We start from the raw sequence: 26,105 nt of genomic DNA, 5'->3' as shown, positions 1-26,105 counted from the left end.
TGCAGCATAGCGGGCGCAACCTCGGCCTCCTCTTCCTCCTCTTCCTCCCGTACCGCTGCCCTCCACCTCAGCCTCCCTCGCCCGCCTCAGCTCGCCTCAGCAGGGAGGAGCAGGGCGGGAAGGGGCCGCCGCCGCGCGCGCGCGCGCGCACGCCCGCACGCCCGTCCACGCGCACGCACGTACGTCCACGCGCACGCACGCCCGCTCCGGCGCACGCGCACAGGCGCGCAATCCCGCCGCCGAGGCGTGAGGTGAGAGGGGGCCGGTGAACCGCCCCGGCCCGTGAGGGGCAGTCGGGACCGCGCCGTAACGGGGAGGAGCCGCTCCGGGGCGGGCGGGAAGGGCGGTGTCAGGGCAGCCGGCGGGGGGGAACGGTGAGGGGAGGGGGGCAGAGAGGGAGCGGGCGGGCGGCAGCCAGCGTTTCCTATGGCAGCCTCACCGGCTGCGCTTGTGGGCTGGGTTTGGGGTGGGGGCGTGGCTTGGCGGGGCGGAGGGCGCCGCCTGGCGGTGATGGGGAGAAAGGTCCGCCAAGGCTAGACAGGGACTGGGATAATGGGATTGGAGACTGGGATATGGGGAGTGCACGGGGCTGCCGCAGGAATGGGCTGTGCCGCGGTGCTCAGGTCAGTGTCGTACCGGTTCAAGCAGCATTGTAAACAGGGCTAAAGGGGATGGCAGTTCACAGAGGGGAGCTTGTGCCCGAAGATGTTGTGCGGTGTCACTTACGGGCATGGGGTGAAAATCAGCCTGGAAGTTGCTCTCGATTCCCTGAGGGTCCAAGCAGGGATGTGTATCTGGGGTTGAAGCAGCTGCCATGTGCGTGGAGGGGCTGTAGAGCTTCCATGGTGCCTGCACGCAGGAGCATGCCTCCTCACGTGGTGTGTGGAGAGGAATGGTCTGGAAAGAGAAACATGAATCTCAATAAATGAGAGGCAAAATTACCTTGTCAAAGTGAGAGGTGTTTGAGAGCCCACGGTGTAACGCAGCCCTGCTCCCTGGTGGTGTGTAGCTGTGTAGAACATCACTGTACAAGTGCTGTTCAATCAGGCCTGTTCACAGCAGCTAAAACACTGAAACAACACTGAAAACGTAGTCGACATGAACACACTTGAGTTCTGCTCTGCTGTGTCTGTGCCATCTCTTACCTGTTCTCAGTGTTTCTTAGAGGTGCAGACCACCTTCTTGCACAACAGCTGTTCATAACTTCCTGCTCAGCGCATTCCCACCAAAAGCCTCAGCTTGGGGTTGGTTTATATCCACACCACATCTCTTCTTACCTTGGATTTGATTTCTTATGCACAGAAAACACCCTCAGCCACGTCAGATGGTCCCTCTTAAGAAGACTGCTGACAGCCCTTTGCTTCAGGACGCCCTGGGAGGATCTCACCTGTGAGGGCTGTGTGAGAGGACATCTGCAGGAGAGAATACCCTCCCTGCACATCCTGGCTGGGGCAAGGCTTATGCTGCGGGCTCTTAGGCAAGACGGGTTTTACTCAGAGGAGTAAGAACACTACCGAGGCAGAGCAATGGAGCGCCTGGCCTCCTTTGGTAGTAAGTACCAGAAGATGACATTTGGAAAGGGTTTGCTGTTGCTTAAAGGCATTAGCAGCTGTCTGGGGGAAGGAGACAGAAAAGTAGTGGTGTCTGGTCCACAGGTTCACTTCTTTGATCCTGTTCTCAAGAGCACGAGTACATGAATGATGCAGTGAGAATCCAGGTCTTTTTTTTGTATCTACTTTTTATAGTTGAGCTGCTTCAAATCCATTTTCTTGGGTAAAATGTGCCTTATAACTTGACAGTCTGTTTTGACTGTTTTGCCCTGAACTAAATAAGAACTTGCAGAGCAATGCTTCATTCCTGGTTCAGCAATTTGAGCCGAGCCTGAGGTTTGGACAGGTTACAGAACAATCCTGTGATGCCTTTGCAGCCGCAGCAGTGTGCTCGTAGAGGTACTTGAGGGACGTGGATGGGAGACTGCAGCTGTCTGTGCAGTATTCACTGCACATAAGGTCTTTGATGTACTGGATCAAATCAGGCAGCTAGCACAGCTCGATGAGTTGTACCAGGGGTTTCATACAGAGATTTCCCTTTGAGTCCACTCAAAGAGGTTATGTGATTTCCCTTAGGATGACTGGGCACAAGTGAATTTAGGTGACTGCAAAACTGCAGTGTTTGTGTTGCATAAGGTTTACTTCTGGGTTTGCAGATGACCCTTTCGATAAGCCTCCATGCCGAGGCTGCTCATCGTACCTCACAGAGCCCTACGTGAAGTGTGCCGAGTGTGGGCCTCCTCCCTTCCTCCTCTGCTTGCAGGTGAGTGCAAGGATAAAAGCATAAGCATTGATTTCTTTGAGAAAGTCATCAAAGGCCTGTCCAGTGCAAGCTGTTCCATAAGCACATTAATAACTGGTCTCTGTAAACTTGGATCAACAACACTTATTTGCTCAGGGACAGGGAAATGACAAAGAAAATGCTGGAGAAGAAACGAGCCATGAGCAGCTGAAGGAGACCTTTGTAAGGGCATGCAGTCAGCCTGACTCTGTAACAGAGCATGCTGCTGCATGTCTAGGGAGGTATCGTTTCTGTCCTTTTTTATGGCATGGAAAAGAAAAGCCACCAAGAAACACCCATTCCCTGTCCCCACGCATTTCTTCCCCCTCCCAAATGGATGTCTGGGAAAAAGTTGCCGTATTGACCAGAATTGTTTGTGACCAGATACGGTTCTTTAGAAGTTGTATGTGTGATCTGATAAGCACAGAAAGTGCTGGTAGGTTTTATTATGAAATAGTTAAGTTCTATCCTCTATAGAGGATAATAGATAGAGGCAATAACCTCTAAAGCTGAAAGAGGAGCCCGGAGATGTACAACATACATAAACCCATATTTTGTATATTGGGGGTACTTGTGTTCATTTACCTCTACTTAAAAACCCACAACTATAGCTGTTGAAAACGCCTGCATGCTGGTGCTTTTTAAACAGGGAACCAAGATTAAAGGCAGACTGTGTTTTCAGTACTCTCTTCTTGGAACGATCCACTTTACAAATACCACTGAGCTTTTTTCACCCACTTGACTTTGCCATAAGTATGGTGATTCACAGGGGTCCTGTCTGGGTGCAAAAGGCAAGCAAGATACAAAGATTTAACACGATTTTAACACAGAATTTCCTACTTTTTATGTTTTTTTCTAAAAGGAAATCAGAAAAAGGTTAATACCTTGCAAGCAAAGCAAATTGTCCACCTGTAACATAATGAAACAGTGGAGACATTTAAAGGTTAATACCTTTTTCAGCCTCTCAGGTGGGCAGGCTTGGGTACCCAGTGGTCAGGGAATAAAAGGAAGAAAGAGACAGTTCAAGTGTTTTCAGGGCAGAAGTAAGGGACTAACATCATGCTCATCTTTTGTTCTGCAGTGTTTCACCCGAGGATTTGAATACAAGAAACACCAAAGTGATCACACTTACGAGATAATGGTAAGTAGTCCTTTTTGGTAACTCCTACCCTTGAGCTTTCATAACTTCACAGGAGTTGGACCCTTGCTTACTAATGTTGCATTGAAAAGTTAAGTGATGCAATTATTTCATTCAGAGGTTTAGAATCATCCAAAAAAGAAAAAGTATTCCTTGCAAGCAAAGCAGATTGTCCACCTGTAACATAATGAAACAGTGGAGACATTTAAAGCTACATCTTTGATTGTGCCTGGATAGCACAATGCACCTCACGAGACTTCTTTAAGCATGTGAATCAACTTCTGCTTCTCTATTCTTGTTTTTTCTTGCCCCAAATCAATCGTTTTTAAAGCCTTCAGTAATTTTTACTGTGTTTCATAGCATGACACTGTTCAATTGCAGCTGGTTTACAACATGTAACAGTGCAGCAGAAGATCCATAGTGACAGACTACTTTTTGCTGTAGTTGATGGCCCAGTGCCCTAAATAACTCAACAGTTACTTGATCAGGTTTCATAGGACACAATAAAAGTTGAAAACTATCAGTATTATATACTGTGTGTTTAGAACTTCCTTGCTCTCCATGTGATGGATTAGAATAGAGGATCACAGCAGTCTTACGTGCTTTTTTCCTCTCTAGACTTCAGATTTCCCTGTCTTGGATCCTAATTGGACAGCTCAAGAGGAAATGGCGCTCCTAGAAGCTGTGATGGACTGTGGATTTGGAAACTGGTGAGAATTGAGTGGCTCAGGCAACTTCAGTGAACGATGAGTAGTTTTTCCTTTCATTTCATTGGATCTTGCTACTGAATCCATCAGTGCACACTGAATGTTCAGTGATTTTCTGTGGGTGAGACACTGATTCAGCAGCTGAAGTGGCAGACTAGGGTAGCAGATTCTGTTTTCAATCTGCTGTCAGATATACAGGGAAATTGTTAAAGGCTTCTTGAGGGATGCAGGGCACCTCCAGTGAAGAAGTTCCCTCAGTTCACATTAAAGTCACTGTGTTTTGAAGGAATTCAACTATTGCACAAGGGTTTTCTGTGCCTCAGTTTACTTCTACATGAAAACCAGCTACAGAACTTCTTACCTGGGGTGGTTTCAGTTTGCTTACAGCTGACTACCTGGGTGTTGTTATTTTTGGAGGTTTCCTGTTCCTGTGTCATATTTAGGGTAGAGAACTGGAAACATTAAATATATTTCATGTTACATTCACATCTGTTGTCCGACAGGATTTTTATGCACTTGTAAATAAAGGAGATTGATGGTCATGAGTTCTCTCCTCTCCTTCATGGAAAAATAGCTATATTAAAAGTATAGAGTTCCAGAGTCCACTGGAACAGAACTGTGAGTTCTTGTGTGTACAGTGCTGTCATGATTAAGACTGAAAGCTGGTTGCAGTTATGAGCTGCAAGTACGCTGTCTAGTACACTTTGGCCTACTTAGCAATACAAATAACCTTAACTTCTCCCTTAAACATTTGGCTTTTTTCAGCCTTTACCAAATAAAGGAAAAACTGACTTTTCTTCCTGGAATCCCGTGGATCCAGTTTTCAGTTTAACCGAAATTGCAGGGATTGTTGCTGCTGGATTATTGCATTGAAAGTCCTCAACTTACCCAGGCGTTTCATTAAGAGAAAATATTTCATGTTTCTGGCCAACCACTTCTCCAACAAAGTTTGCCAAAGATTTCTAGACTGTGTTTTGTAAAACCATTTTGCTGTTGGAAAAAGCCTGTTTAACACTGCTGCATGAAAGGGGAAACCACTGCCCTCCAGTTAAAATCGCAAGAGAAACTTGAGAGGCAAACTGCAGTTCCAGACTTTGAATTTACCATTACCTGGAGCTGGTAGAATGTGTAAATGAATAGAAAGTATAAAAAGCTCTCAAATCACAATACTCAGGTTTCACACGTACAAAAGATTTGGTATATGCTGTCAGCCAGAGAGTTTCTCCTCTAAAGACAGTGAATTGCATTGCTCATGACCACCAGAAATGTGAACTGCATTGCTCATGACCACTAGAAAAGGGCTCCGTGGCACTGTGAGCAAACCTGTAAGTATTGGCTCAGTGTTAGTGTGCGAAATGTGAATTCAGACAGTACCACAGAGCAGTTTGCTGCACACAATGCCTTCACTTTCTTGTCCACAATTACCTTTTCCCACTAGAGAAAGGTACAAACCCCTCAGCATTTCTGTGTTCTCCATATTAAGCCTCCCCCTCTCCCCACTTCAGGCAGGACGTAGCCAACCAGATGTGTACGAAATCCAAGGAGGAGTGTGAGAAACATTATATGAAACACTTTATCAACAACCCCTTGTTTGCATCTACGTTACTGAACCTGAAACAGGCCGAGGAGGCGCAGCACAGCGAAACAGCCATTCCTTTCCACCGTGAGTATCTCCTAGCACATGCAGGGAGCTTCTCCCGAAGATCTCTGCTCTTCCAAAACTGGAGTAAGCAGGCTATGGAGAAAGGCATGCATCACACATTCAGTTTGCTTTCACTGACTCGAATAATGTTAGTAGTAGGGTTTTCTTCAGGCTAGTGTAATCCTGGTGTATCAAATAGACACAACTGACAGTTCAGTGAGGAAAGGGAGGGAACAGCATGGTCTGATACAAACAACAGGTTCTCAGATCCAGAAGTTCCTGCACAGCCAGTGCAATGGTCACTCGCAGAAATGACCACAGCAAAAGCATTTAGAGGGCAAGCTACCTCAAAGCTAATTCACATGTAGCATGGTAAACCAGCGTTTCCTTCATCATAAATACCAGTGTGAGCTCTCACCCTGGAGTGGTTATTTTTGTCTAGACCTTGCGTAGCAATGTTAACTGAGAAGGGACTTCTGCCTTTAAAACCTTTCATCTGATCATCCACTCGGTATAGATGTGATTTGTCCTAAAATCACTCCCTTTAAACTGTCCCTCTCGCATCGCTCTCTTTAAAACTGCCTTTTCAAAAGCGTATGCGAAATTTCATCAGTTTAACAGATTTCCAGTTTTCCTTAAATATAACATCTTTAGGATATCCCCCCCATGTAGCACCTGTTCCATTGTAAAGCTCCCCAGAATGGCTGGGTAAAGGGATTGCTTAGTAGCTGGAGGTTTAAATTTCATGCTGAAGTGGCTTCAGCTAAAGCAGCACTGGACAATTTTGGTTCTCTGTGCCTCAGCTTACTTAATCTATAGCCTGAGACTTGTAATGTTCCACTCCTTCACAAGTGTGTTGTGAGCCTCGCTCCCTTATTGTCTGTAAAACACTGAGCTCCTCAGCTGGGAAGCACTGTAAAAGATCAGGGTCATGTGGCTTTAATTGCAGCTCTCTCTGAATAGCACCCAGAAGATGGCAGATTTAGCACCCCTCTTGCTATTAACTAAAAGAAGCTGCATGCTGAGAGCAAGTGATCTGCAGGGGTTTGCTGGGGGGATGCTGAGCTCTGAAATGTAGAGTTTACATTTTATAACCTATTCATTACCTCTGATTTCTGTGTTTGACTTTCGAGACTCCTATGAAGATCTCAGATTACTGCCTTTTTCCCTGGGTAAACTCAGTCTTGCTCTCAATGTATTGCTGAAGAAAAGCCCAATCAGGGTGCTTTTCTTCCAACTAATTATTCCCACTTTTCCTGCAAAAGAAACACCTATTTACAGAGAGTGAAAAAAGCCCTACACAACAACTACAACCCTTTATGTTTTCAGCTGCTGATGATCCCCCACGGCCTACGTTTGATTCCTTGCTCTCCAGGGATATGGCTGGGTACATGCCAGCGAGAGCAGACTTTGTTGAGGTAAGACTCCCTCTTCTCCCATTGCTTTAAATGTACTACTGAATGCAAGATTGGCAGAGGCACACTTGTTTGCTCCTGCCCATAGGTCTTTACTCTTCATATAAAATGAATCAGAGGACAGGACAGTGATTATTAAGGATTTAGTTGCAGAGGTGGTGCTGCAGCCCTGCAGAGCTGTGGGCAGGCATCAAGGAGTCCCTGCCCTTGTGCACAGGGGCTCTATGGCAAGCGTGCTGCTGCCACCAGATGTCCAGCAATGAATGGCTCTTATGTAAGTGGACTAGATGTGGTGAATTAGATGCTCAGCAAAAGGGGTCAGCTTCAGCATGCTTCTGTTTCATTTGCCTTAGAGAAGCACGTACGAGGCTGATCCAAAGACTGCTTGAAAGACCTGCATTGTTTGCAGTGGTTTTAGCTGTGGGCCCAGAGCCCCAGTTCCTATTGCAAAACAAGCTCCTGCACATGAAGTCATGAATTCAGCCATATAGGGGCTTGTTGGTTTTGTACATCTGAGCAGTATTTCCACCCCAGTGTGGGATTCATGGAGACTGCCTGATTAATTCTCATTATCATATCACAGCATCCTGTTCCCCTTCCAGCCACTGGGGTGCACATCATACATTCCCTACTTAAATCTCCCCTGTGATGTATGTTGCTCAAGGATGGAACTTTGCACAGCTGTGTATGAGTAAATACCTCTGTTTTCAGTACTTCTATCTGTACTGGCACTTGAGACCCATTTTTTACTGCTAGTTAATGACAATCTATTAATCACTTCTGAACAGGAGTTTGACAACTATGCTGAATGGGATTTGAGAGATATTGATTTTGTAGAAGATGATTCAGACATTTTGCATGGTAAGTCCCATATTTTCATACATTGTCTGAAAACAATGTTTCAGAGTTGCCCACACAGCATTTCATCAGGTCTCTTTTTTCTCCACACACTAAAGAAGGAACATACATCTATTAATGATCTCAGTTCTGTGTGCTGGGATTTAAACACTGGCATTTCTACAGTCCTCATTTTCAAACCTCTTTTAAAAGCTCTTAATCAACTGACATACAAATGGTACTTGTATAGAGAATAATGCACTTCACTCACTGCTGAAATACAGCCAGTTGTAAAGTAGAACATGACGGAAACCAGTCAGTCTCCACCAGTAGTAGGCCCCTCTTTAGGAAAGACACAAATGATGTTTTATCCAGTGTAAACTCCAGAGAAAGCTTAGCTAAGTAGAAGCAAATCATCTGAGATAGATAGCAGTTTGTCTGGAAACAGCAGCACATCACCTTGAATAAATGGACCTAAAGGCCTATTAAAACCAGAAACATCAATGCCTCGATATTACTTCCTCTCCCTGGTTGAAAGATACTCTTTCCATCTACATAATGTTTGTGAGCACCATAGCAAGGCACAACTTTTGTTCTGATCCAGAAAGAGGAACACTTTCTTCTCTGGTGCTAGTAGCCTATTTCCCCTGTTACATCTGGTTTCTTAGACCTGTCACTTATTCTAACCTCTGTTAGTTTAGGGGATCTGGTATCAGAACAGGTATTAATACAGGCAGCAAGCAGGTATGTAGTTTAAAACTATGTGCAACACATTGAAACTGTTCTACTCTTGAAGCTGTTTGGTTTCCATGTGTTAAACACGAAACTGAGTTACAGGAGCATTAGCTGAATGTGACAACTTATTGTGAAGGGGGTGGTTGTTGCGTTACTGCTACTGAGTTTCTGTGAACGTAGCTGCCTTAATACCAAATAACAGGAATTATTAAAATGATGTTTTAATCCACAGAGAAAAAGAGATCATGCTTTTCCCCACAGTTACAAGTACATACAGTGTTTGAAAGCACTGTCTTTATGCCCCAGAATTCTCCCATCTGTGTCAGGCAGTTCTAAGCTCAAGCCTCAGCATCCCCTTAGAGACAGACAAATCCTGTTACATATAGAAAGTCTTTCCAAACTTAAGAAATCACTTTGAAATTTAGCAGTGCTTTAAGGAATGCAAACTCCCTTGGCTCAATAAAGGTTATGAGAATCGTATGGCAGACTCTCTTCCCTTTTAACGTACGGAAACAGGGACTGGCTTGCGGACACGTCAGATTCATCAAGCCATTTCTACGCTGCTTTTTCTTATTACTATTAAAAGATGTATTTTCTTGCTTCCACGTCCTATCCTGAGTCCTGGTAAACTGAAAAAGCCAAAGAATCTCCTGTTAGCACCCAACAGCATTTGCACAGGAGAAGAACGTAAGAAAAGGCAAGTACTGACAGATCCTTTTCCTGGCATATCTTCCACATTTCCTGCAGTGATACATTTGAAGGCTCCCTGAGCCCCAGGTTGTGCTCAGGCCATTCTCACCAAGGGAGCTTTCCTCCATGAACTTCACTGGCTGCTGGCAGAGCTGTATGTATTGGTACTCCTGCTCCCATTGCATCCTGCAGCAGCGAGTTCAGCAATCGAGTTAGGAGTTCTGCAATTGCATTATGTGTTGGGTGAAAAAAGACTTCCTTTTGTCTGTCAGAGCTTTCACCCTATAATTTCATTGGAGGTTCTCTGGTCCATTCTTCAGTCATCTCCAGTATTTAGTATGGGATGTTAGGCATTTGCCTTGTGAAAACTCTTTGGCAGAGGTTATGGAGCGTGACCAACTACATTTTCGATCTCTTAGCTCAAGAACTCTGGCATCTTCCTTCCCACAGCTGTCCTGGATCTGCCCCTATGAGAGAATGCCTCTAAAGATGAAGCCCAGGGTCTAACCAGTTGGCTTTCTTTTACATGAGGCCTCTTTGGGACAGAAAGAGCTGTCTTCTAGAAACCTGTGGGATTAGGTCTTGCCCTTCTCCAAGGAAAAAGGAGCCACTTCCTCCCTGTCCAGCAGTTTTAAACATCCCAAGTGCTGATCTGATTTTGCTTCCTTGCTTGAGAATACTTTGCCACCTAGCTTAGGATTTCCTACTGTAGAAAATGGCTCAGTCTTTGGCTCTGACTGCAGGGTGATTTCTACGGTCTCCATTTCTTCCGTTTCCCAAGTCACAGATCAGTGCTGCAATGTCTCACTCACACGTAGCACACAGGAGTATTTGCTGCTTGCATTGGAATGGAATTCCTCCTTCTTCCCTCTCCCCCTCCCCATTGCTCTGCCTTTCTTGAAATGGTGTAACAATCATTCCATAAAAAGCTCTGGATCGGGGCTGCTTGGCCTCTTGTCTCCTGATCCCATCGCATCTTCCCTGTCACCTTTTCCTGTGTCACCCTGAACAAGTTCTCAGCATTCCCACAAGAAAGAAAAGTGCAGTTTAACACCAGGTGCAAAGCCTCCCAGGCAGCCTTTTAGGAGGACCCCAGAAACCTGTATTTCCAGCTCCTCCCACCACACAGGAGGTCACACACATCGTCAGTTGCTGCTTGATGTTAGTGAGATGGCAGAAACAGTGTGGAACCTCAGATTTCAGTTAACTTCTTGAACTGTCAACTTCTGTTCAGTACTTGCAGTATAATAAGTGCATGCAAGCCTATATTGCAGTCGAACACAAATATAATGGATGGATCAAAAGAAACAACCAGTTACAAATCTCAGTCAGCCCAGAGCGCTTGAATATTTCATGAATTACAAGTTTGCCTCAGAATGAATTATAACATGAGTAACTTATCCTTTTCCTGGCTTTTTCTGCCCTCTCCTTCTCATGTAAATGATTTTCACTTCTAACACTGGAAAGTAGGTGCTGAAACCACAAGAAATGAGTGGGAATAGGCTGCAACTGTGGCTGGACAGCAGGGACACTTCATTGTACAAGACACAAGGCAGTCAATGTCCTTCTAAATACTACATGAATTTATTCTTTCTCTATTCATATTCTCCTGAGAAGCTCTGAAGGCAGGGTCCTGCTTTGCTCTAGGGAGGGTGAATTTGGGTGGTAGCCATTGCACACACTGGACACACAGCCTGTGAACTTTGATTGGTTTGCATTCTTCCCATTGTTTGGGCCTTGCATCCCAAACAGGTTCGTGAGTGTGAAACAAAGGCCTCACTCATTAGTGCTCAGAAAAGTTTGTGCAGAGCAAATGAGGCTGAAGAGGAATGAAAAGCAAAGAAACCAGTTTGGACACACTCTTGAGAAACCAAAATATTTGGATTCTTTGGAATGAAGAAAGGGGCCTTGAATTCCTGCCTATTGCCGCATCCTTCTGAGCTGCTCCGACCAGCTCAAAGAACCTTATCACTTCCCAAAATGGACACTTTGAACACGGTGTCAGCTTGGATTATCTTAAAGCTACTGGTACAAACAACTGCCTCCCTAGCATAATCCATGGGGAAAAGCACAGGCAAATCATTTTCATTCATACAGCATCTCTTTTCTCATTTCAATGCAGCGTGGAACAGTATAGTAGCCTGAGTTATTCATGCATTCCAGATTCTGTAATTGGCTGTTCCTGGGTGAATATGTCTATTAAAAACAAAAGCCCCTCCAAAAAGTGCATGTGGCAGCAAATACTAATTTTCCTGTGAGGAGAAGCTCCCTTCTTTCCCTTCATTTGCTAGCAGGAATGTTCCTTCCCCTCCCCAGTTGATCCTTATTTCCTTCAGCATCTGGTGCGCTCAGGTGCAGGCATCGAAAGGCGATGGTTGTAGGTGCATAATTACTTGTGACATATATAGAGGTTCTCAGTGCAGTTTCTGCCTGTACTTCTAAGTTCTGCCCACACAAACCCCAGGAAACCGAGTGTAAGCTGAGCTTGCAGAGGGTTTAAAGACAGAAAAATATTTCCCATAAATTGGCACTGATTCCACCCCTTAGGAAGAGGTTTCATTCATGCTTAACTTGCTGTGTGTCCCATTGCCTTGGCCCCACACTTAAACAAGGAGAAATTTGCTACCTGTGCTTGTTCTTAAATTAGGAACCTTAAATACCTCTTAATGAAAAGCTTTTCAGGTCCCTTCCAAGCCAAAGCATCCTGTGAGTCCCGAGCACTGGTTTTACCAGAGATTCGCAAAAAGGGCTATGAGTATTGTACCCCCTCCTGTCCTCATGCATGATCTTTTCCTCCTAGATTAACAGCACATCAGGTTTGTATAAATTGAAGGGGTTTTTTTTGCAAGTAAAGGATCAGCAAGTGTAAGTCAGAACTGTTGTTTCCTGAGCTAACACACACACAGCCTTTGGGCTTTAGCTGTCCCTGTTTATAAGAAAGTCTATTACCAGATGAATTGGCAAGGAGCTTCCTGAGGTTTACACAGAAATACCTATTTTAAAATAGACATATAACCACACTGCTTTCTTAATTACTTATTGGAGAGTGCAATCAATATAGCACCAGTATCAGTTTTGCTCTTTTAACTAGAGAGGAGCAGAATCTGGGTTCTGTCACTTGGGTCACCCCTGTTTCTGCAGCACGTTGGGCTCAAAGGGGACGTGCTCTTGTCTCTACAGCCTGTAAACCCACAGGTTTTACAGGCTCTTCCTTCCGAGAGCATCTTAAAGTTAAAAAAGCCAACCAAGACAGCAGCCAGCTCCACGCTTATTTCATGACCTAGAAGTTTGTTATTTAACAGAATGAGGGAAGGGAAGGGGATAGGTGTCTCCTTATCTTTCCTTTCAAGACTTTACCAAAACCGGTTCATTAACCCAGTGGTTACAGGAGAAAGAAGCTGAAGGGTCTCTTGAGTGGATCAGCCAGAGTGCAGACAGAGTTTGGAGAGGATCTGATTTCTAATGAGCATGGCTTTTTCCTGTGCTGCTTCACATTGTCATGAGCTACCCTCTTTGTTCCTCTGGCAGACAGAGAAGTTTAGAAGTTAACAAGCTAAAAGCTTGTCAATGTGTTCAAGGACTGCAGCAAAGATCTTCACAGAACTCTTGTCTTTCCATTGTTTTGGAGTTCTTGTTCTCTGCAGAGAAGCCTTTGTCCAAAGATGATAGCTCAGCTCCTTAAATCTGACAAGTCTGCTTTTCCGGGGAAGGAATACTTAACAATTCCACGTATGACTGAACAAGTAAGTCCCAATAGTGAAACACTCCAAGAAACAAGAGTTCTCAGGATCGACCCAGGTTCATGGGTGCAGGCAGTGATGTTTTTGGAAGGAGGAAGCAAAAGAAAGCTCCTGCAGAAGGTTATCCTCTAGTGAGTTTACGTCCCTGTAAAATTACTATGGGATATTTGAAACAGCAAAGCAGAGTGACCATTTCAGCCTCTCATGAACATAAAAGCTTGGAAGTTAGCATAATGCAATGATTACTTATGCGTCTGTAATATTATTTAGTATTCATTATTGCTATTATTACCTTGCAGCTCTGAAGATTGCAGTTGTAGATATCTACCATTCCAGGTTAAAGGAAAGACAGAGAAGAAAAAAGTGAGTTTTCAAGCAATCACTGTGTTCCTTTGCTTCCTGACCACATTTTTGTCCCCAGTGTTGCCCTAATGCTAAACGTCATTATTTCCTATAGCATCATTCCAGCCAATTTCCATGCCTGGAGACTGTCCTCTATGAGATTTACATAACAGGCTACATCTTGGATGGTGGTTCTCCTTCTGGGCACAGATTAAGATCAGGCACATGGTTTTAGCAGTGGTACCAGCCCAGAAAAGGCAGATCAACAGACCCTGACACTTATCTGTACACAAAAGATCCCTACACACCATAACTCCTTTAAACTCTCAAACCAGCTCATTAATTGGGAAAAGCCTATTTTCCAGTCCTGTTTAGTGCACAAAAGTCATGTACACAGTTCTCCTCATACCACTACCCCAAATCCTCATAACTAACTAAGCTGCTAGCCCACCTTGTAAGTCACATAGGCATTTTGCAGAATGAGACAAACAGTACCCAAGAAACCAGTCACAAGTGCAGGGCTGGGAACCACAAAAAAGAGACAGATCTCTGTTCTTTTTGTTCCCTGTGTAATGCTGATGGACTGCCCATAATTCACTCTCTGCTTTAGGGGAGGAAAAAAGTTGCCAGCCTATAAGTAATTGCTAAACCCCTACTTTCTCCACAGAAGTGGTTGAAGCATGAAGATTTAGTTCTTGGGGGCCCCTAAGTTAGATTTCCCCTCCTCGGAACGAAGATAACCATATTGCTGACGTGAGGTTGAATAGTTCAGTCACTTCATTTGACAGCTTTTGAGAATGACTCAATGTGTTCATTAACTCCTATTTTAACTTTGGAAGACTTTGTTCAGTATTTTAAATGACATCTTGCTGTATTACTCCCTGCTGGAAGAATCAGTAATTTGGAGTAAGACTCCTCCATTCCTTCTCCTTATAATACAGCAGAGTTCTGCTGAATGACAGGTAGGAGTTGATACGTATTCACCGTGTTCTTTAGCATCCATAGGTAAAAAAACATTTGTGGTATAATTTCCATTCTGATAAATCACGTCACACTAAAAGAAAGTGCCATGAGGCTCAGTTACATAAACTGGTGTCGGTTTTCCTAAGTTTCTACAGCAGGATGAGACAAAACCCTGGAAAATGGCACCAAAAATGCTGATGTTGCTCTCAGAAAGGCCTCTGTACAGGGGACAGCAGTATTCTTCTATACATACTAAAGAAAATGGAATGATTTTGTAGAGCAAATTCCAGGCTGACCTCAATGAGGTGGGGCCTATAGGGATGCTGGGGAGGAACCCTTCATTAGGGACTGTAGTGACAGGACAAGGGGTAACGCGTTCAAACTGAAACAGGGGAAGTTTAGATTGGATATAAGGAGGAAATTCTTTCCTGTGAGGGTGGTGAGGCACTGGAATGGGTTGCCCAGGGAGGTTGTGAATGCTCCATCCCTGTCAGTGTTCAAGGCCAGGTTGGACAGAGCCTTGGATAATATGGTTTAGTGTGAGGTGTCCCTGCCCATGGCAGGGGGGTTGGAACTTGATGATCTTAAGGTCCTTTCCAACCCTAACTATGCTATGATTCTGTGAGCCCAGCTCTGGAGCATCTCTCACCATTTGCAAAAGTGGGTGTTTATCAAATCACCACATAGCAATAACCTCATGACATTGCTGCAGCCCGTGACAGATGTATTTGTCATGCACTTGTAAATCTCTAACCTGCCTTTTCGCTCTGCTCATTTCCCTGATGCTGGCAGGAGCATTTCCAGCTTATGAGTTACCCAAATCATTTCCCTCTTTTTAACATCTAACCTATCATGGAGAGATTCCTTCCTCCAGTGGGGAAGTTTACAGTCCATCTCTCACCCTTGCTCTAGCAGAAGGACATTTGTCCCTCTCTGAGGCTGGAAATCATGTTCCATGAGACGTTACCTCAGTTTTGGAAGGACAAGTTGTAAGACACCACAGATGCAAAATCTGTGCCTAAAGAGGTGATTTCAAACCTTTAAAGCAATCGTAGCTCCCTTTGTGCTTGGTGCTGTCAGGGTTGGACTAATGCACATCACCATCCAAAACTGACCCTGATTAAAGCCATGCTGCATCACTGCATCATGTTCCTCAGCTGGCCAGCTCAAGGGTTATGGAGATTTCATCTGTGTTTGGTTTTAGACCCCTCTGAGTCAAGGTTTTCTCTGGAGCCTTTGCAGTGATGAGGTAATAACACAAGTTAATGCCTTTTATTAATACCACTTTGCTCCTAATTACAGGATTATAAGAGATCACGGCCTCATCAACCTCAGGAAATTTCAGAGTGAGTATCAGTTGTAACTGATTAACTTTAAAGGGGCCTCTACTTGGGAAGCACAGCTTTGCATGTTCCCAGTTTCCAGTGCGCCAGTGTGGTTTATTCATGCTGGACCCTGTTCAGATGGTCTGAATTCCAGCAGATTTCCTGCCCTGACCATTTCCAACCAGATGGCTCTAACTATTCCCAGCTCAGTTTTCGTTACTGCCTTGGAATTGCTCTTCAGAAGCATTTTGGGCTCCACTGAGTAGGGAGAGGGATGAAGGTGAAATCTAGACCTTTTAAGTGCATCTCACTACATCAAGCAACACTTAAACATCATCCTTTATGCTTTCAGAATTCTAAGGGCTGTATAATTGTGTTGCTCTGTACCCAGCAATCTCTAGTTGTAACAGCAAAATGGACAAGAAGTGTACCAAATCTGGATCTAGGAAGCGTACCAAATCTGGATCTAGGAAGTGTACCAAATCTGGGTCTAGGAAGCGTACCAAATCTGGATCTAGGAAGCGTACCAAATCTGGATCTAGGAAGTGTACCAAATCTGGATCTAGGAAGTGTACCAAGTCTGGATCTAGGAAGCGTACCAAATCTGGATCTAGGAAGTGTACCAAATCTGGATCTAGGAAGTGTACCAAGTCTGGATCTAGGAAGTGTACCAAGTCTGGATCTAGGAAGCGTACCAAATCTGGATCTAGGAAGTGTACCAAATCTGGACCTTTGGGCAGATCACAGGGGCTGGTACTCACTTCAGGTTCTACTGCAGTTATTCTCACAGCAGGAGAGATAAGGAGTGTCACTCTTTTCCCTTCCCTAGTTCTGGAAAGGCGATATCCAAAGGAAGTTCAAGACCTCTATGAAACAATGCGACGATTTGCCCGGATTCTCGGCCCAGTGGAGCATGATAAGTTCATTGAAAGCCATGCATGTAAGTATCTGGAGGATTTTAGCATGTATCTTCTTCCATCAGCATAATGAAGGGTTGCATCATCTGCAGTCCTTCCTAAATATATACCACTCCTGGAGGGCAGGAGGTTGTTTTTCTCCTCCTCCCCATCTACCTACCTCAGAAAAACAAATACATTTGTGGTTTCATACATTAAATGAGCAGCAAGTGGGTTTTTTTTCCACTAAACTCTAGTTCCTTGTTTGATTTCTCAGTTGACTGAACATTCTGGTCAGGCATTAGAAGTAATATTTTCTTATCAAAAGAGCACTGTTCGTTTTCTGGGACTCTGTACCACTGGAAGAACAAAATCCCTAAAGTGTATGTCTGTCTGTATTGAGAGATTGGGAGCTGGCAGCAAATGGTGAATTCTTTGAAAGATCCATGTTAAGCTCTTACATATCTACATAATTATATAGTACTGTGGTCATTATGTCCCTTACCTTAAAGGGAGAGGCATTGTTCCATCACTGAATCATCTCAAGTCTTTATGCATAATCATAGCATGCATTTAGCCACATTCCAGTAGGAGTCATTATATCCTGCTTAATTCTGTGACTTAAACTGGGAAAATTGTTGCTCATTAGGAGGCACAAAGCATTTAAACAGTTGTGACTGCATTTTCAGGACACCCTAAGTGAAATACCAAAAGCATGATCCTGCAGAATCAGGAGTCCCACATGTGAGTGCAAGCCCTGGAACCTAGTTTTGTTACTGTAGTGACAGCAAAGTCCTCAAGTTAACCTGAGAGTCAAGTACAGGCATTATCCAGCTCTCCTGAGTAGTATGAATAGCCAAACTGGAGAGAAGCAAACTTGCTCACTGTAAAACTGAGCAATGCCTGGAAGCCAGCTGATAAAAGCTAGAGGTAGTAAATACCTCTGAGCAAAAGAACATGGGTATTTCATCTTACTCACTGCAGGAAAAGAGTTGTCTGCAAGTTAAAAAATTGGAAGGTCCTGTTATGAAAATCATAATTCAAAGCCCATATTAGATGTTATAAGGAGCCTGGATGGAGGAGTTTTTCAGACCTATTGAATTGCCTTCCAGAAAACCTATGTTATTGTTACCTGCCTTGTCCAGGGTGTGGCAAAGGAACTGTCAAAGCATGACACAAACTTAACTTGTCTAAGCACACAAATGCTAGAAACAAGTTAAATCTGTGATCAAGGAGTGTTGAACACAGTGAATATAAGATCTGATACAGACTTTTAGGGGAAGGTTAAGCCGGGCTGTGGTTCTGTGCACTGCATAGCTGACCTGTGCAGACAGAGAAGAAACAGCAACGCTCCTGGTGCACCACAACTCACTGCCACTCCCACTGACCCACATTTTTCTTTTGGCTTTCCCTTCTGCTCGCTCTTGGGGCAAACCAGTGGAATTTGAGCTGCGAAGGGAAATAAAGCGACTGCAGGAATACAGAGCAGCAGGAATCACCAACTTCTGCAGTAAGTACCTGATGCATTATTCAGCACATTCCCATTCATCAAGGTGTGGAAGGACGGTTTTACAACATTTAGGATGTGCTGAATAAAGGGACTTCTTTGTGAAATGCCTGCCTCTTTAACTGGACAGGGCTCTAGCAACACTGCTTCAGTCCAGCTGTGCTTTCTTAAAGCTAGTCTGAGCCATCGGCTTGGAGAATGTGCTGTCTCACTTTGCAAAGAGTCAGAAAGGATACATATATATATATTGTCATGGCACAGTGCTCCCCAGTGCTTTATCTCTGGCCACTTTCATTGCCTGTCAACAAGCGTGATGTCTGGAGAGAGGCCTAAGACCTCTACATAAACGAAACAGCCCGTTTTATCCTGGCATTGGATCATGGAAGCTTTTTTGTTCGGTTTTTGGCCTGAAATTAACAGGGGGATGGGTGCAGGGTGGAATCTGATACCTTCTAATGCCAAGTAGTTGTCATGAGGGAGAATAGCAGAGTCTGGTCCAGGCCTAGAGAACAATTTCTCACTTAATTCCTACTGTAGCACAACAACAGCCTGCAAATCTTGACCAAGGCAGCTGTGAGACATGGTTTCTGTTTGCCATAGGTGCCAGGACGTACGACCACCTGAAGAAGACAAGAGATGAGGAGCGCCTGAAGCGCACGATGCTCTCTGAGGTCCTGCAGTACATCCAGGACAGCAGTGCCTGCCAGCAGTGGCTCAGTCGCCAAGCTGATATGTATGGTTACAGTAAGGCTGTGCATTTACACCCCTCTGCTCCAGTCAGGTGCAGACAACACATTGCTCCGTGTGATAACAACAGATTCATTCCCAATGTATTCCAGTTCCAATTAATTCAGCAGGGCAAGAAACTGTGGGCAACAGCAAGAGTGCTTGTTGAAGTGAGGACAGGGAGGTGACTGGTAAAGGCTCAAGAGTCTCTGTTTTCTGTATTCTGTGTTTCAGGACCTGAACTGCTGTTAATAAAGTCATAGAGGGAAGTGAGGGCTTTATGGATAGTAATGAGTGCAGAGATGACACTTGATGGTTCAGATGATTTTAGATGTAGCAGCATTATTAACGTGTAGTCACCCTGCACGAGCACTTTGATTTAAGGAGTAAGCTGCATGGCAAAGGAAGTACATCCTGAATGCACATGCTCTGAGAAGATGGCTTGTCATTTCCCCACTCACTGACTTTTTGTCATCCTCTCCTTCTGGGGGGTGCTGAGTATTGTAGGAATCCTTTTGACTTCAGATCAGGGCCTGGGTTATGCGCAGTGAATTGTATCATTATTAGAAGTTGGAGGGGGGAATAGCCAATACATGCAGTTATTCTTAAAGAAGAAAAACATAAAGGCAATTAAATATTTCCTTTCTTTTCAGTGATTCTGGCCTGACTCCCACGGTCCCAGTTCCTTCAAATTCAGGTAACTGCTTAATGATGATGATTTTTTGCTGAGCTTCTAGATCTTTCTGGCTGCAGGTGGAAAACCCATCCTAGAGCTACGTTAACAGGGCAGGAAAGAATCTGCACGTGGGAACAAAGTTTTGTCTTTAGAAGATAAAGGTAATCCAGGCTTTTAATGGAGCTGTGTAGCACATACCAGAGCAATAGGTGCCTGACAGAAGGCAGATGTGGGAGTGACAGAACAAGATGGTACAGGCTCCCTGTGCAACCTCAGTTTTCCTTTTCCATGAATATGCTTTTATATTCTTTATAATCACAAATTACGGGGTTTTTTTTCCATCAAGAGAATCCCTACTTCTTTCAATGCCCAGAAAGGACAGATTCAGGGCTCAAAGCCCTTATGAACAAGACTTCTACAAAACTCCATCCTGTTTGTTGAGGTCACAGGGTAGCATGCAATGAATAAGACTAGAATAAAGTTTTACTATAAGGTTAAATGCTGCCAGGGAAAACTGGCTTCTGGCTCTGTCTCTACAACTGGTTTTTATGTGGATGCTAGTAAACTCAGAGGGGGACACTGAGTCTATATGTTTTTCCCCATTCCTGCCAGAAGCCTTGGAAATTTGGGTCAGAATACCAAGCAATTAGTCACTGCAGTTTGCACTGTGTTTTAAACACAGTTGCTGATTGCAAAGATCTGGTTCTTTGGAGAGAAAACAGCATTGTGTATTTCAGGGCATGCAAAGCCCATAAAACAGGGACAGCATCCCCCGGCCAAAGGGCTGGTGTGAAGAATGAAATTCCCTTCTTGTCAAGAATGCAGTGGCCCATGAAGGTGAAAAGCCCAAGAGAACATGGGTTGTTGTGCCTGTGGAGCTCAGATAGCAGGCAGTGTTTACAGCCAGCATCACATGCTGAACAAAACCCAAACAAAACACCATATAGTTGCTAATTGAGCAAACATCCTGCATAGTGAATAAGGCAAGGCTACTGCAGGAAAACTGCCACGTGTCCCTGTAATTAAAGGCTGCATCATACTGAATATACAAGAGAGCACATTAATGTTGTTTAACCATACTTCTAGAGAGATCCTGACTTTACAGCCATAATATATTTTCTTTAACGTAGTTTGTGTGCGTTTCCTAGGTTTATAAGAGAGTAGAAATCAGATTCTGGCATGGCTCATCATAGCGTGCTGGTTCTTGGCTATAGAAAGAGGGAGCAGCACTGGGAAATACTATTAGCAACACAAACCAACCAACCTACAAGCAGGCAGCTATCGGAAAGCAAAGTTTATGACCAACAGTGAAAGAGAGAACTATCAGTACTGTTTTGTACCATAACAGAGAAAAAGAAATCCACAAACCGCACTGGCTTTGCAACATCTGCATCATCCTTGGAGGCATCTAAAGAACACTGCCTCATGGAGTTGTCAAATGCCAGAGAAACTGGCTGCTAATCCCAGCCATACGTAATGCCAGCACCCTTGCAGAGCACACCCTTTCACACCTGCGGGAGTCAGCCCTGCACCCTGTGCACACCCTCCATGCAGCACCCACCTCCCTGGCTTGGCTGGAGGAGTGCTTTAGTCAGGAGGTTCAGCCCAGCTTAAGGAGGGCTGGTGCTAATTTGTCTTTCAGTTCCTCCTAAAAGCCAGTGAGGCAGAGTCAACAGTGTGAGAGTCTCATGTGTTCACAGCACTTTGTCACTTCCAAACTCCTGCCTTTTATCAAATCTGTGCAGTTTTCATTAAGCCCTGAATAACCCTGCTATATACACTTGGATAGCACTGGGTTAACATCCCGGATTGAATTGCCTCTGTGCTAACACAGGTAAGAAACAGTCACCACCAGACTGCTCAGAGTTACTCACTGGTTTCCACGTTGCCTCCGCAGGCAGACGGAGCGCTCCACCGCTGAACCTCACGGGTCTCCCAGGGACAGAGAAACTGAACGAGAAGGAGAAGGAGGTGAGGAAAGGGCTGGAAAGATACACCTATCCGAAACAGCACCTTCACAGTGCAGGGGTGCTCACACCAGCTGTCCCCTGTGCTCTGAATATAACCCCGCTTACATGCCCTGACTATGCTTCACTCAGGTTTTCCAGTGGGCTTCTTAATTTCAGCTACTGCAGCAAATCAGCTTGTTTAGCAAAGAAAGGCAGAGAGCACCGAGGTGCTATTACAACATCAACAGTGGGATCTCCTCTCTCCCTCTGTTGTGAGACTGGGCTCAGCAGAAAGGTTATTTTTACTTAATGAACATTGTCGCTAAAATGGGCAGAGGATTCAAGGGCTTCACTGGACACACCACTGAACCTACAGCAGAGCTCTTTCTATGTTAAAGGTATCCGCCAGCCAAACCCCAACCAGTTATGGTAGCTTTTTCCCAGCAACACTCATGCGAACCATGCAGGCATAACAGGGGAAAACTATGGAAAGAACACCACCCTATTTCTGGTTTAAAGGCACATACCAAGGTTTTTGTATGCACACGTGGCAAAGAATAGAATCTGGTTTTCTTTAAGCTCAGCCTGCTGTTACAGTTTGCAGTCCCATACCCTCGCCACAGTCACCTATAGAACTGTTCTTTAATTCAGTGAAAGGCAACACCAGAAAACTATTGAAATAAAAGATGATTTTTTCTTCAATAGAATCCATAACCTGTCCTTAACCACAGCAGATTTCAGTGTATGTGAAACACAGATGAATTTCAGATTTCTCCCCTCTGTGTGGAAGCTGTTTCCCCTTCACTGGAGATGGCAGCATTGAAAATCAGATCACAGATTCACCATGGAACATGGCACTTCTGGCTCCATTCAGCATATAAATAATTGTGACTAGGACATTATAAAGGGAATCTGATTTCCTTGTGAGCTGAGACAGAAGGTCTGAGTTCCTCTGAATTCTGCAGTTTCCTATCAATGAGGAACAATCATTAAGCATTTCCGTATTAAAAGGAGGAGACAGCCACTATTTCCATCGGGAGTAATACAGCTCACCAGCTAGAAGGCAGCTGGTATTTGGGAGCTAAATGGGAACACTGCAGCCCAACAGCAGGCTTTTGAAAGCAATTCCTTTTACCAGACTTGCAACCACGTCATGCCCTCCCTGCACAGTTTCCATCCCAGCCTTCCAGAGGGGGCTGTGTGTATCGCTGCTTTTGTAGAAGGGTATTAAAGACTTAGGCTGCAGGGGATTAATAGCCAGATGCCCTCCCTGGCTCTGCTCCAGCATGCCGAATTGCTGGTTGCAAGTCTCTTTGGCATGTGTGCTTCCCTTGGTTTGCAAAGAACACCACCCACACAGGACACACTCATAGTTCCGCTCCTGCGAGCTGGGAGCTCGCTTTCATCCTCCTAGTTTCTTCTTTAGTCAGGAATGTTTTTGAATGCAGCAGCCAGCAAGCTCCTCCCCTCCCTACCTGTGGCTGGAAACAGCTCGCAATGCAATGCCATTACCGTGTGTGTGTCCCTGCAAAAACACACTTTCAGAAGAGTATTCCCAGTGTTACTCCTCCAACAGGGATCACAGAGCGAAGGAGTTCGACCAGGGTTTGTGTTTATTAACTCCACCTTTTGTCTTCCAGCTCTGTCAGATGGTGAGGTTGGTCCCTGGAGCCTATTTAGAATACAAAGCTGCTTTAGTGAACGAGTGTAACAAACAAGGAGGCCTGAGACTGGCGCAGGCCAGAGCGCTCATCAAGATCGATGTGAACAAGACCAGGAAAATCTATGACTTCCTGATCAGGGAAGGGTACATCACCAAAGCCTGAGGACAGACATGGGCGCTTGGGCTGGAGCAGACAGACGTGGAGCAGCTCTGAAGTCACTTTGACAGCGCTGAAAGGTTTTAACAGTGTTGAATGAAGGACATTTCCCTTTGTTTAAAATCTTTTGGGGCTCTTTCTTTTGGTAAAAACAAGAAGGGAGCTGTGTTAAACTGTATGAAAACTGATCTCTCTTTGTCTGGTTTCCTTTTGACTCTGCTGTTTAACACTGCTGTTGTCAGAATTCCGCTGCCACATAGGGCTGGGAAGAATCATATGCCATATGAGCTGATCCTGAATGTGAATGGGCATTCGTTTCTAACACCTCTTGTAACTAAAAAGAGAAGCACAGTACTTTTAATGCTGGCAGTGACCCAGAATGAGGACAGAAGAGCAGCACATAATGAGTCACACTTTGACTTTGTGTGAGTACAGGGGTACAGAGATGCCATCCCCTCCCTTCTTGTCCTCCCTCCTAAAGCAGTAGCAGCTTTCAAAGGAGGTAACACTTGCCTGAGGGTGTAAAAGTAGAGCCTGGAGTGGTCCAGTCTTTTTAACTTAATTGTGACAAAGGATGGGAAAGGACATTGCGGGGCAGCTCCTCAACAGTTGTTGCTTTTATGTGATATTAGCACAGAGCACAGCAGGAGAGCGCTGTACAAACCAATAAGCTTCATCTGCTCGCTCCCTGATTCGCAATTGTCAAGTTCTATCGAATCCCTTGGTTTAAGTCTTTGTTGCTCCTGCTTGCTGGAAAAGCTGGATGTTACAACCAGAGCAGCCTTCCAGAACCTAAGTATGAAGATGCTCAGGGCTCAGGCCTTCTCTCACTAAAGAGGGTAAGCAAGGAGCACCACAAACCACCCAGAGCACACTGCAGCCCTTCCAGGGGCCTTACTCTCAGCTTACCACATTACCCAGTTAATCAACAAAGCAGTGATGAGCTACAAGTTACTACACACGCACTCCCCACCCCATCACATCAGATGATCACTGCATGACTTCAGTACAGGCCATTTGTGTTTGGAAATACAGCTGGATGATGAAGACTGTTCTTTTCAGATGCAGCTTGGCACGGTTTACTAGACAGTAAAGTCTTTATCAGAGAGCTTCCATTCCATTAATGCTGCAGTAACATCCCATAAGTAACCTAACAGCCAAAGCAGGTGGGGTGTTGCTGCTCTCAAGTTTGGGATCTCATGGAAAAGCCTGAGCTACAACTGTAGTGATGCCTACTTAAGGTTTCTTTCCCCAAGAGTAATTGCCCTGTGTACCTGAGGTGCCATTGAATGTGAAGTGTTCTGGTTTGTAATAAAATCAAAATGACTTGAAACAACCTTACAGCCGCGTTCCTTGACTCTGAGTGAGACTATAAAGGTCAAGCAACTGCCTGTATCTATATCCATCAGCTTCACACCATGAGAGAGGAGAGAAATACACAACAGTGGCTGCATAGATCACTAAATAATTACCTAGAAAATAGTAACAAAGAAAAGCAGCAGTAATAAACTACATGGTGAAGATTAAGGTCTGTACAAATTGAGACTCTACAGACTGAACAACCAGGGAAGGGACAAAGTAAGCTGTAAATCCTTGGGAATGTTTTTCCCAGTTGTCTTTTAACACCAAACAGCCAAACTACCTTTCCTCTTGCCCAGTCTCCTGTGCCATCACTGGTACAAGAAAGCAGTAGGTGAGCTAAATACACTGGTCCCTGCTGCAACCATCCCCAAACCTGCCACATCCCCACCCAGCAAACCTTACTGATGTTCCTGTGTCCCAAAGGGACCCCAGCAGGACTCTGAGCGTGACCAAACACTGAACTGCACAAACCCAAGCTGAAAAGCCAGGAGAGGGAGGCAGGACATGAACCTCTTCACTCAAGGGCTTTCAAAGCACTTAAAACTGAATCAAACCCAATGAAGAGACAAGCAGAACGACCCAAACACTGCTGCTGAGGCTCCGAGTGGGCTCAGCTGCGCTGCTGGTTTCCAAACAGAGCCAGCTTTCTGCAGGAGGCTCCTGCAGCGCACAAGGGCTCAAGCCAACACCAACAAATCCCTGCCCCTTCAGTGAGAAAAGCTGCTGGTGCTTCCTCCACTCCAGGCTGCCCGAGCACCATTAAAGACCCAAGAAAGGAAAGCCACGGGACAGCCCTTTATTCTCATCCCTCTCTTCCCAGCCGGGTGCACACTGCTACAGCCCTTCCAAACCACTTCCCAAGGCTCAGGGAACGTGGGATCTGGGGACAAAAGCTGCCCCGAGCCAGTCCCTCCTCCTCTAAATCTCAGCTCCTCTCTGACTCCTCACAAAATGTCTCCGTTGCTGCTGCCAGAGCCAGCTCCAGCCTCCCAGGAGCTCGCTGTCTCCTTGCTGTCATCTGGAGAGGCTTTCAAAAGGGGGGATCTATCTTTATCCATGCTGGGAAGCGCCATGCACAGCTCTGGCACTGTGCAAGTAATTAACAATAATGGAAAGTTGGGGTTGCCATGGATATGCTGCTCTATTTACAACCCGCACCTCGCCCCAGCACCCAGCCTCGTGCGGCAGCCCGGGGAAATCAGAGCCCCATTCACTGCCTTGGCATGGGGCTTTATTTGTAACCAAGATGCTGGAATAACGAGGCAGCCAGGCGGGATGGCAGGGCCAGGAGAGAGGCTGATCCT

The 26,105-nt window shown here is 45.1% G+C and overlaps 1 protein-coding gene and 1 long non-coding RNA gene across 3 annotated transcripts; one reads left to right on the top strand and one right to left on the bottom strand.

Moving 5' to 3' along the window:
- Nucleotides 1-178: 178 nt before the first annotated feature.
- TADA2A (transcriptional adaptor 2A) lies at nucleotides 179-24,780 on the top strand. Of its 2 annotated transcripts, XM_061363372.1 has the most exons (16): nucleotides 179-251; nucleotides 1,303-1,551; nucleotides 2,207-2,313; nucleotides 3,413-3,472; nucleotides 4,088-4,179; nucleotides 5,682-5,839; nucleotides 7,148-7,236; nucleotides 8,022-8,094; nucleotides 13,535-13,598; nucleotides 15,843-15,886; nucleotides 16,695-16,805; nucleotides 18,200-18,271; nucleotides 18,869-19,001; nucleotides 19,648-19,691; nucleotides 21,568-21,641; nucleotides 23,260-24,780. In XM_061363372.1, exons 2-16 carry the CDS (start codon nucleotides 1,527-1,529, stop codon nucleotides 23,443-23,445), a joined length of 1,332 nt encoding a protein of 443 aa, XP_061219356.1. In that variant the 5' UTR covers nucleotides 179-251; nucleotides 1,303-1,526; the 3' UTR covers nucleotides 23,446-24,780. The 2 variants fall into 2 exon arrangements, with proteins under 2 accessions (XP_061219356.1, XP_061219357.1); XM_061363373.1 differs by lacking the exon at nucleotides 3,413-3,472.
- LOC133217690 (uncharacterized) lies at nucleotides 645-22,539 on the bottom strand. Its single transcript, XR_009726929.1, has 3 exons — nucleotides 21,545-22,539; nucleotides 6,925-7,074; nucleotides 645-897 (listed from the first exon to the last, which is right to left on the bottom strand). It is a non-coding gene; the product is annotated as an uncharacterized LOC133217690 (long non-coding RNA).
- Nucleotides 24,781-26,105: the final 1,325 nt, after the last annotated feature.

The sequence above is a fragment of the Neopsephotus bourkii genome, unplaced genomic scaffold (assembly GCF_033783945.1).
Source record: "Neopsephotus bourkii isolate Nb327-2 ecotype Australia unplaced genomic scaffold, CSIRO-AGI_Nbou_v1 NB_1154, whole genome shotgun sequence".
In the NCBI taxonomy this organism is placed as follows: domain Eukaryota; kingdom Metazoa; phylum Chordata; class Aves; order Psittaciformes; family Psittacidae; genus Neopsephotus; species Neopsephotus bourkii.
The sequence above is the reverse complement of the archived record's forward strand: the minus strand, read 5'-3'. Positions and strand labels throughout refer to the sequence as shown.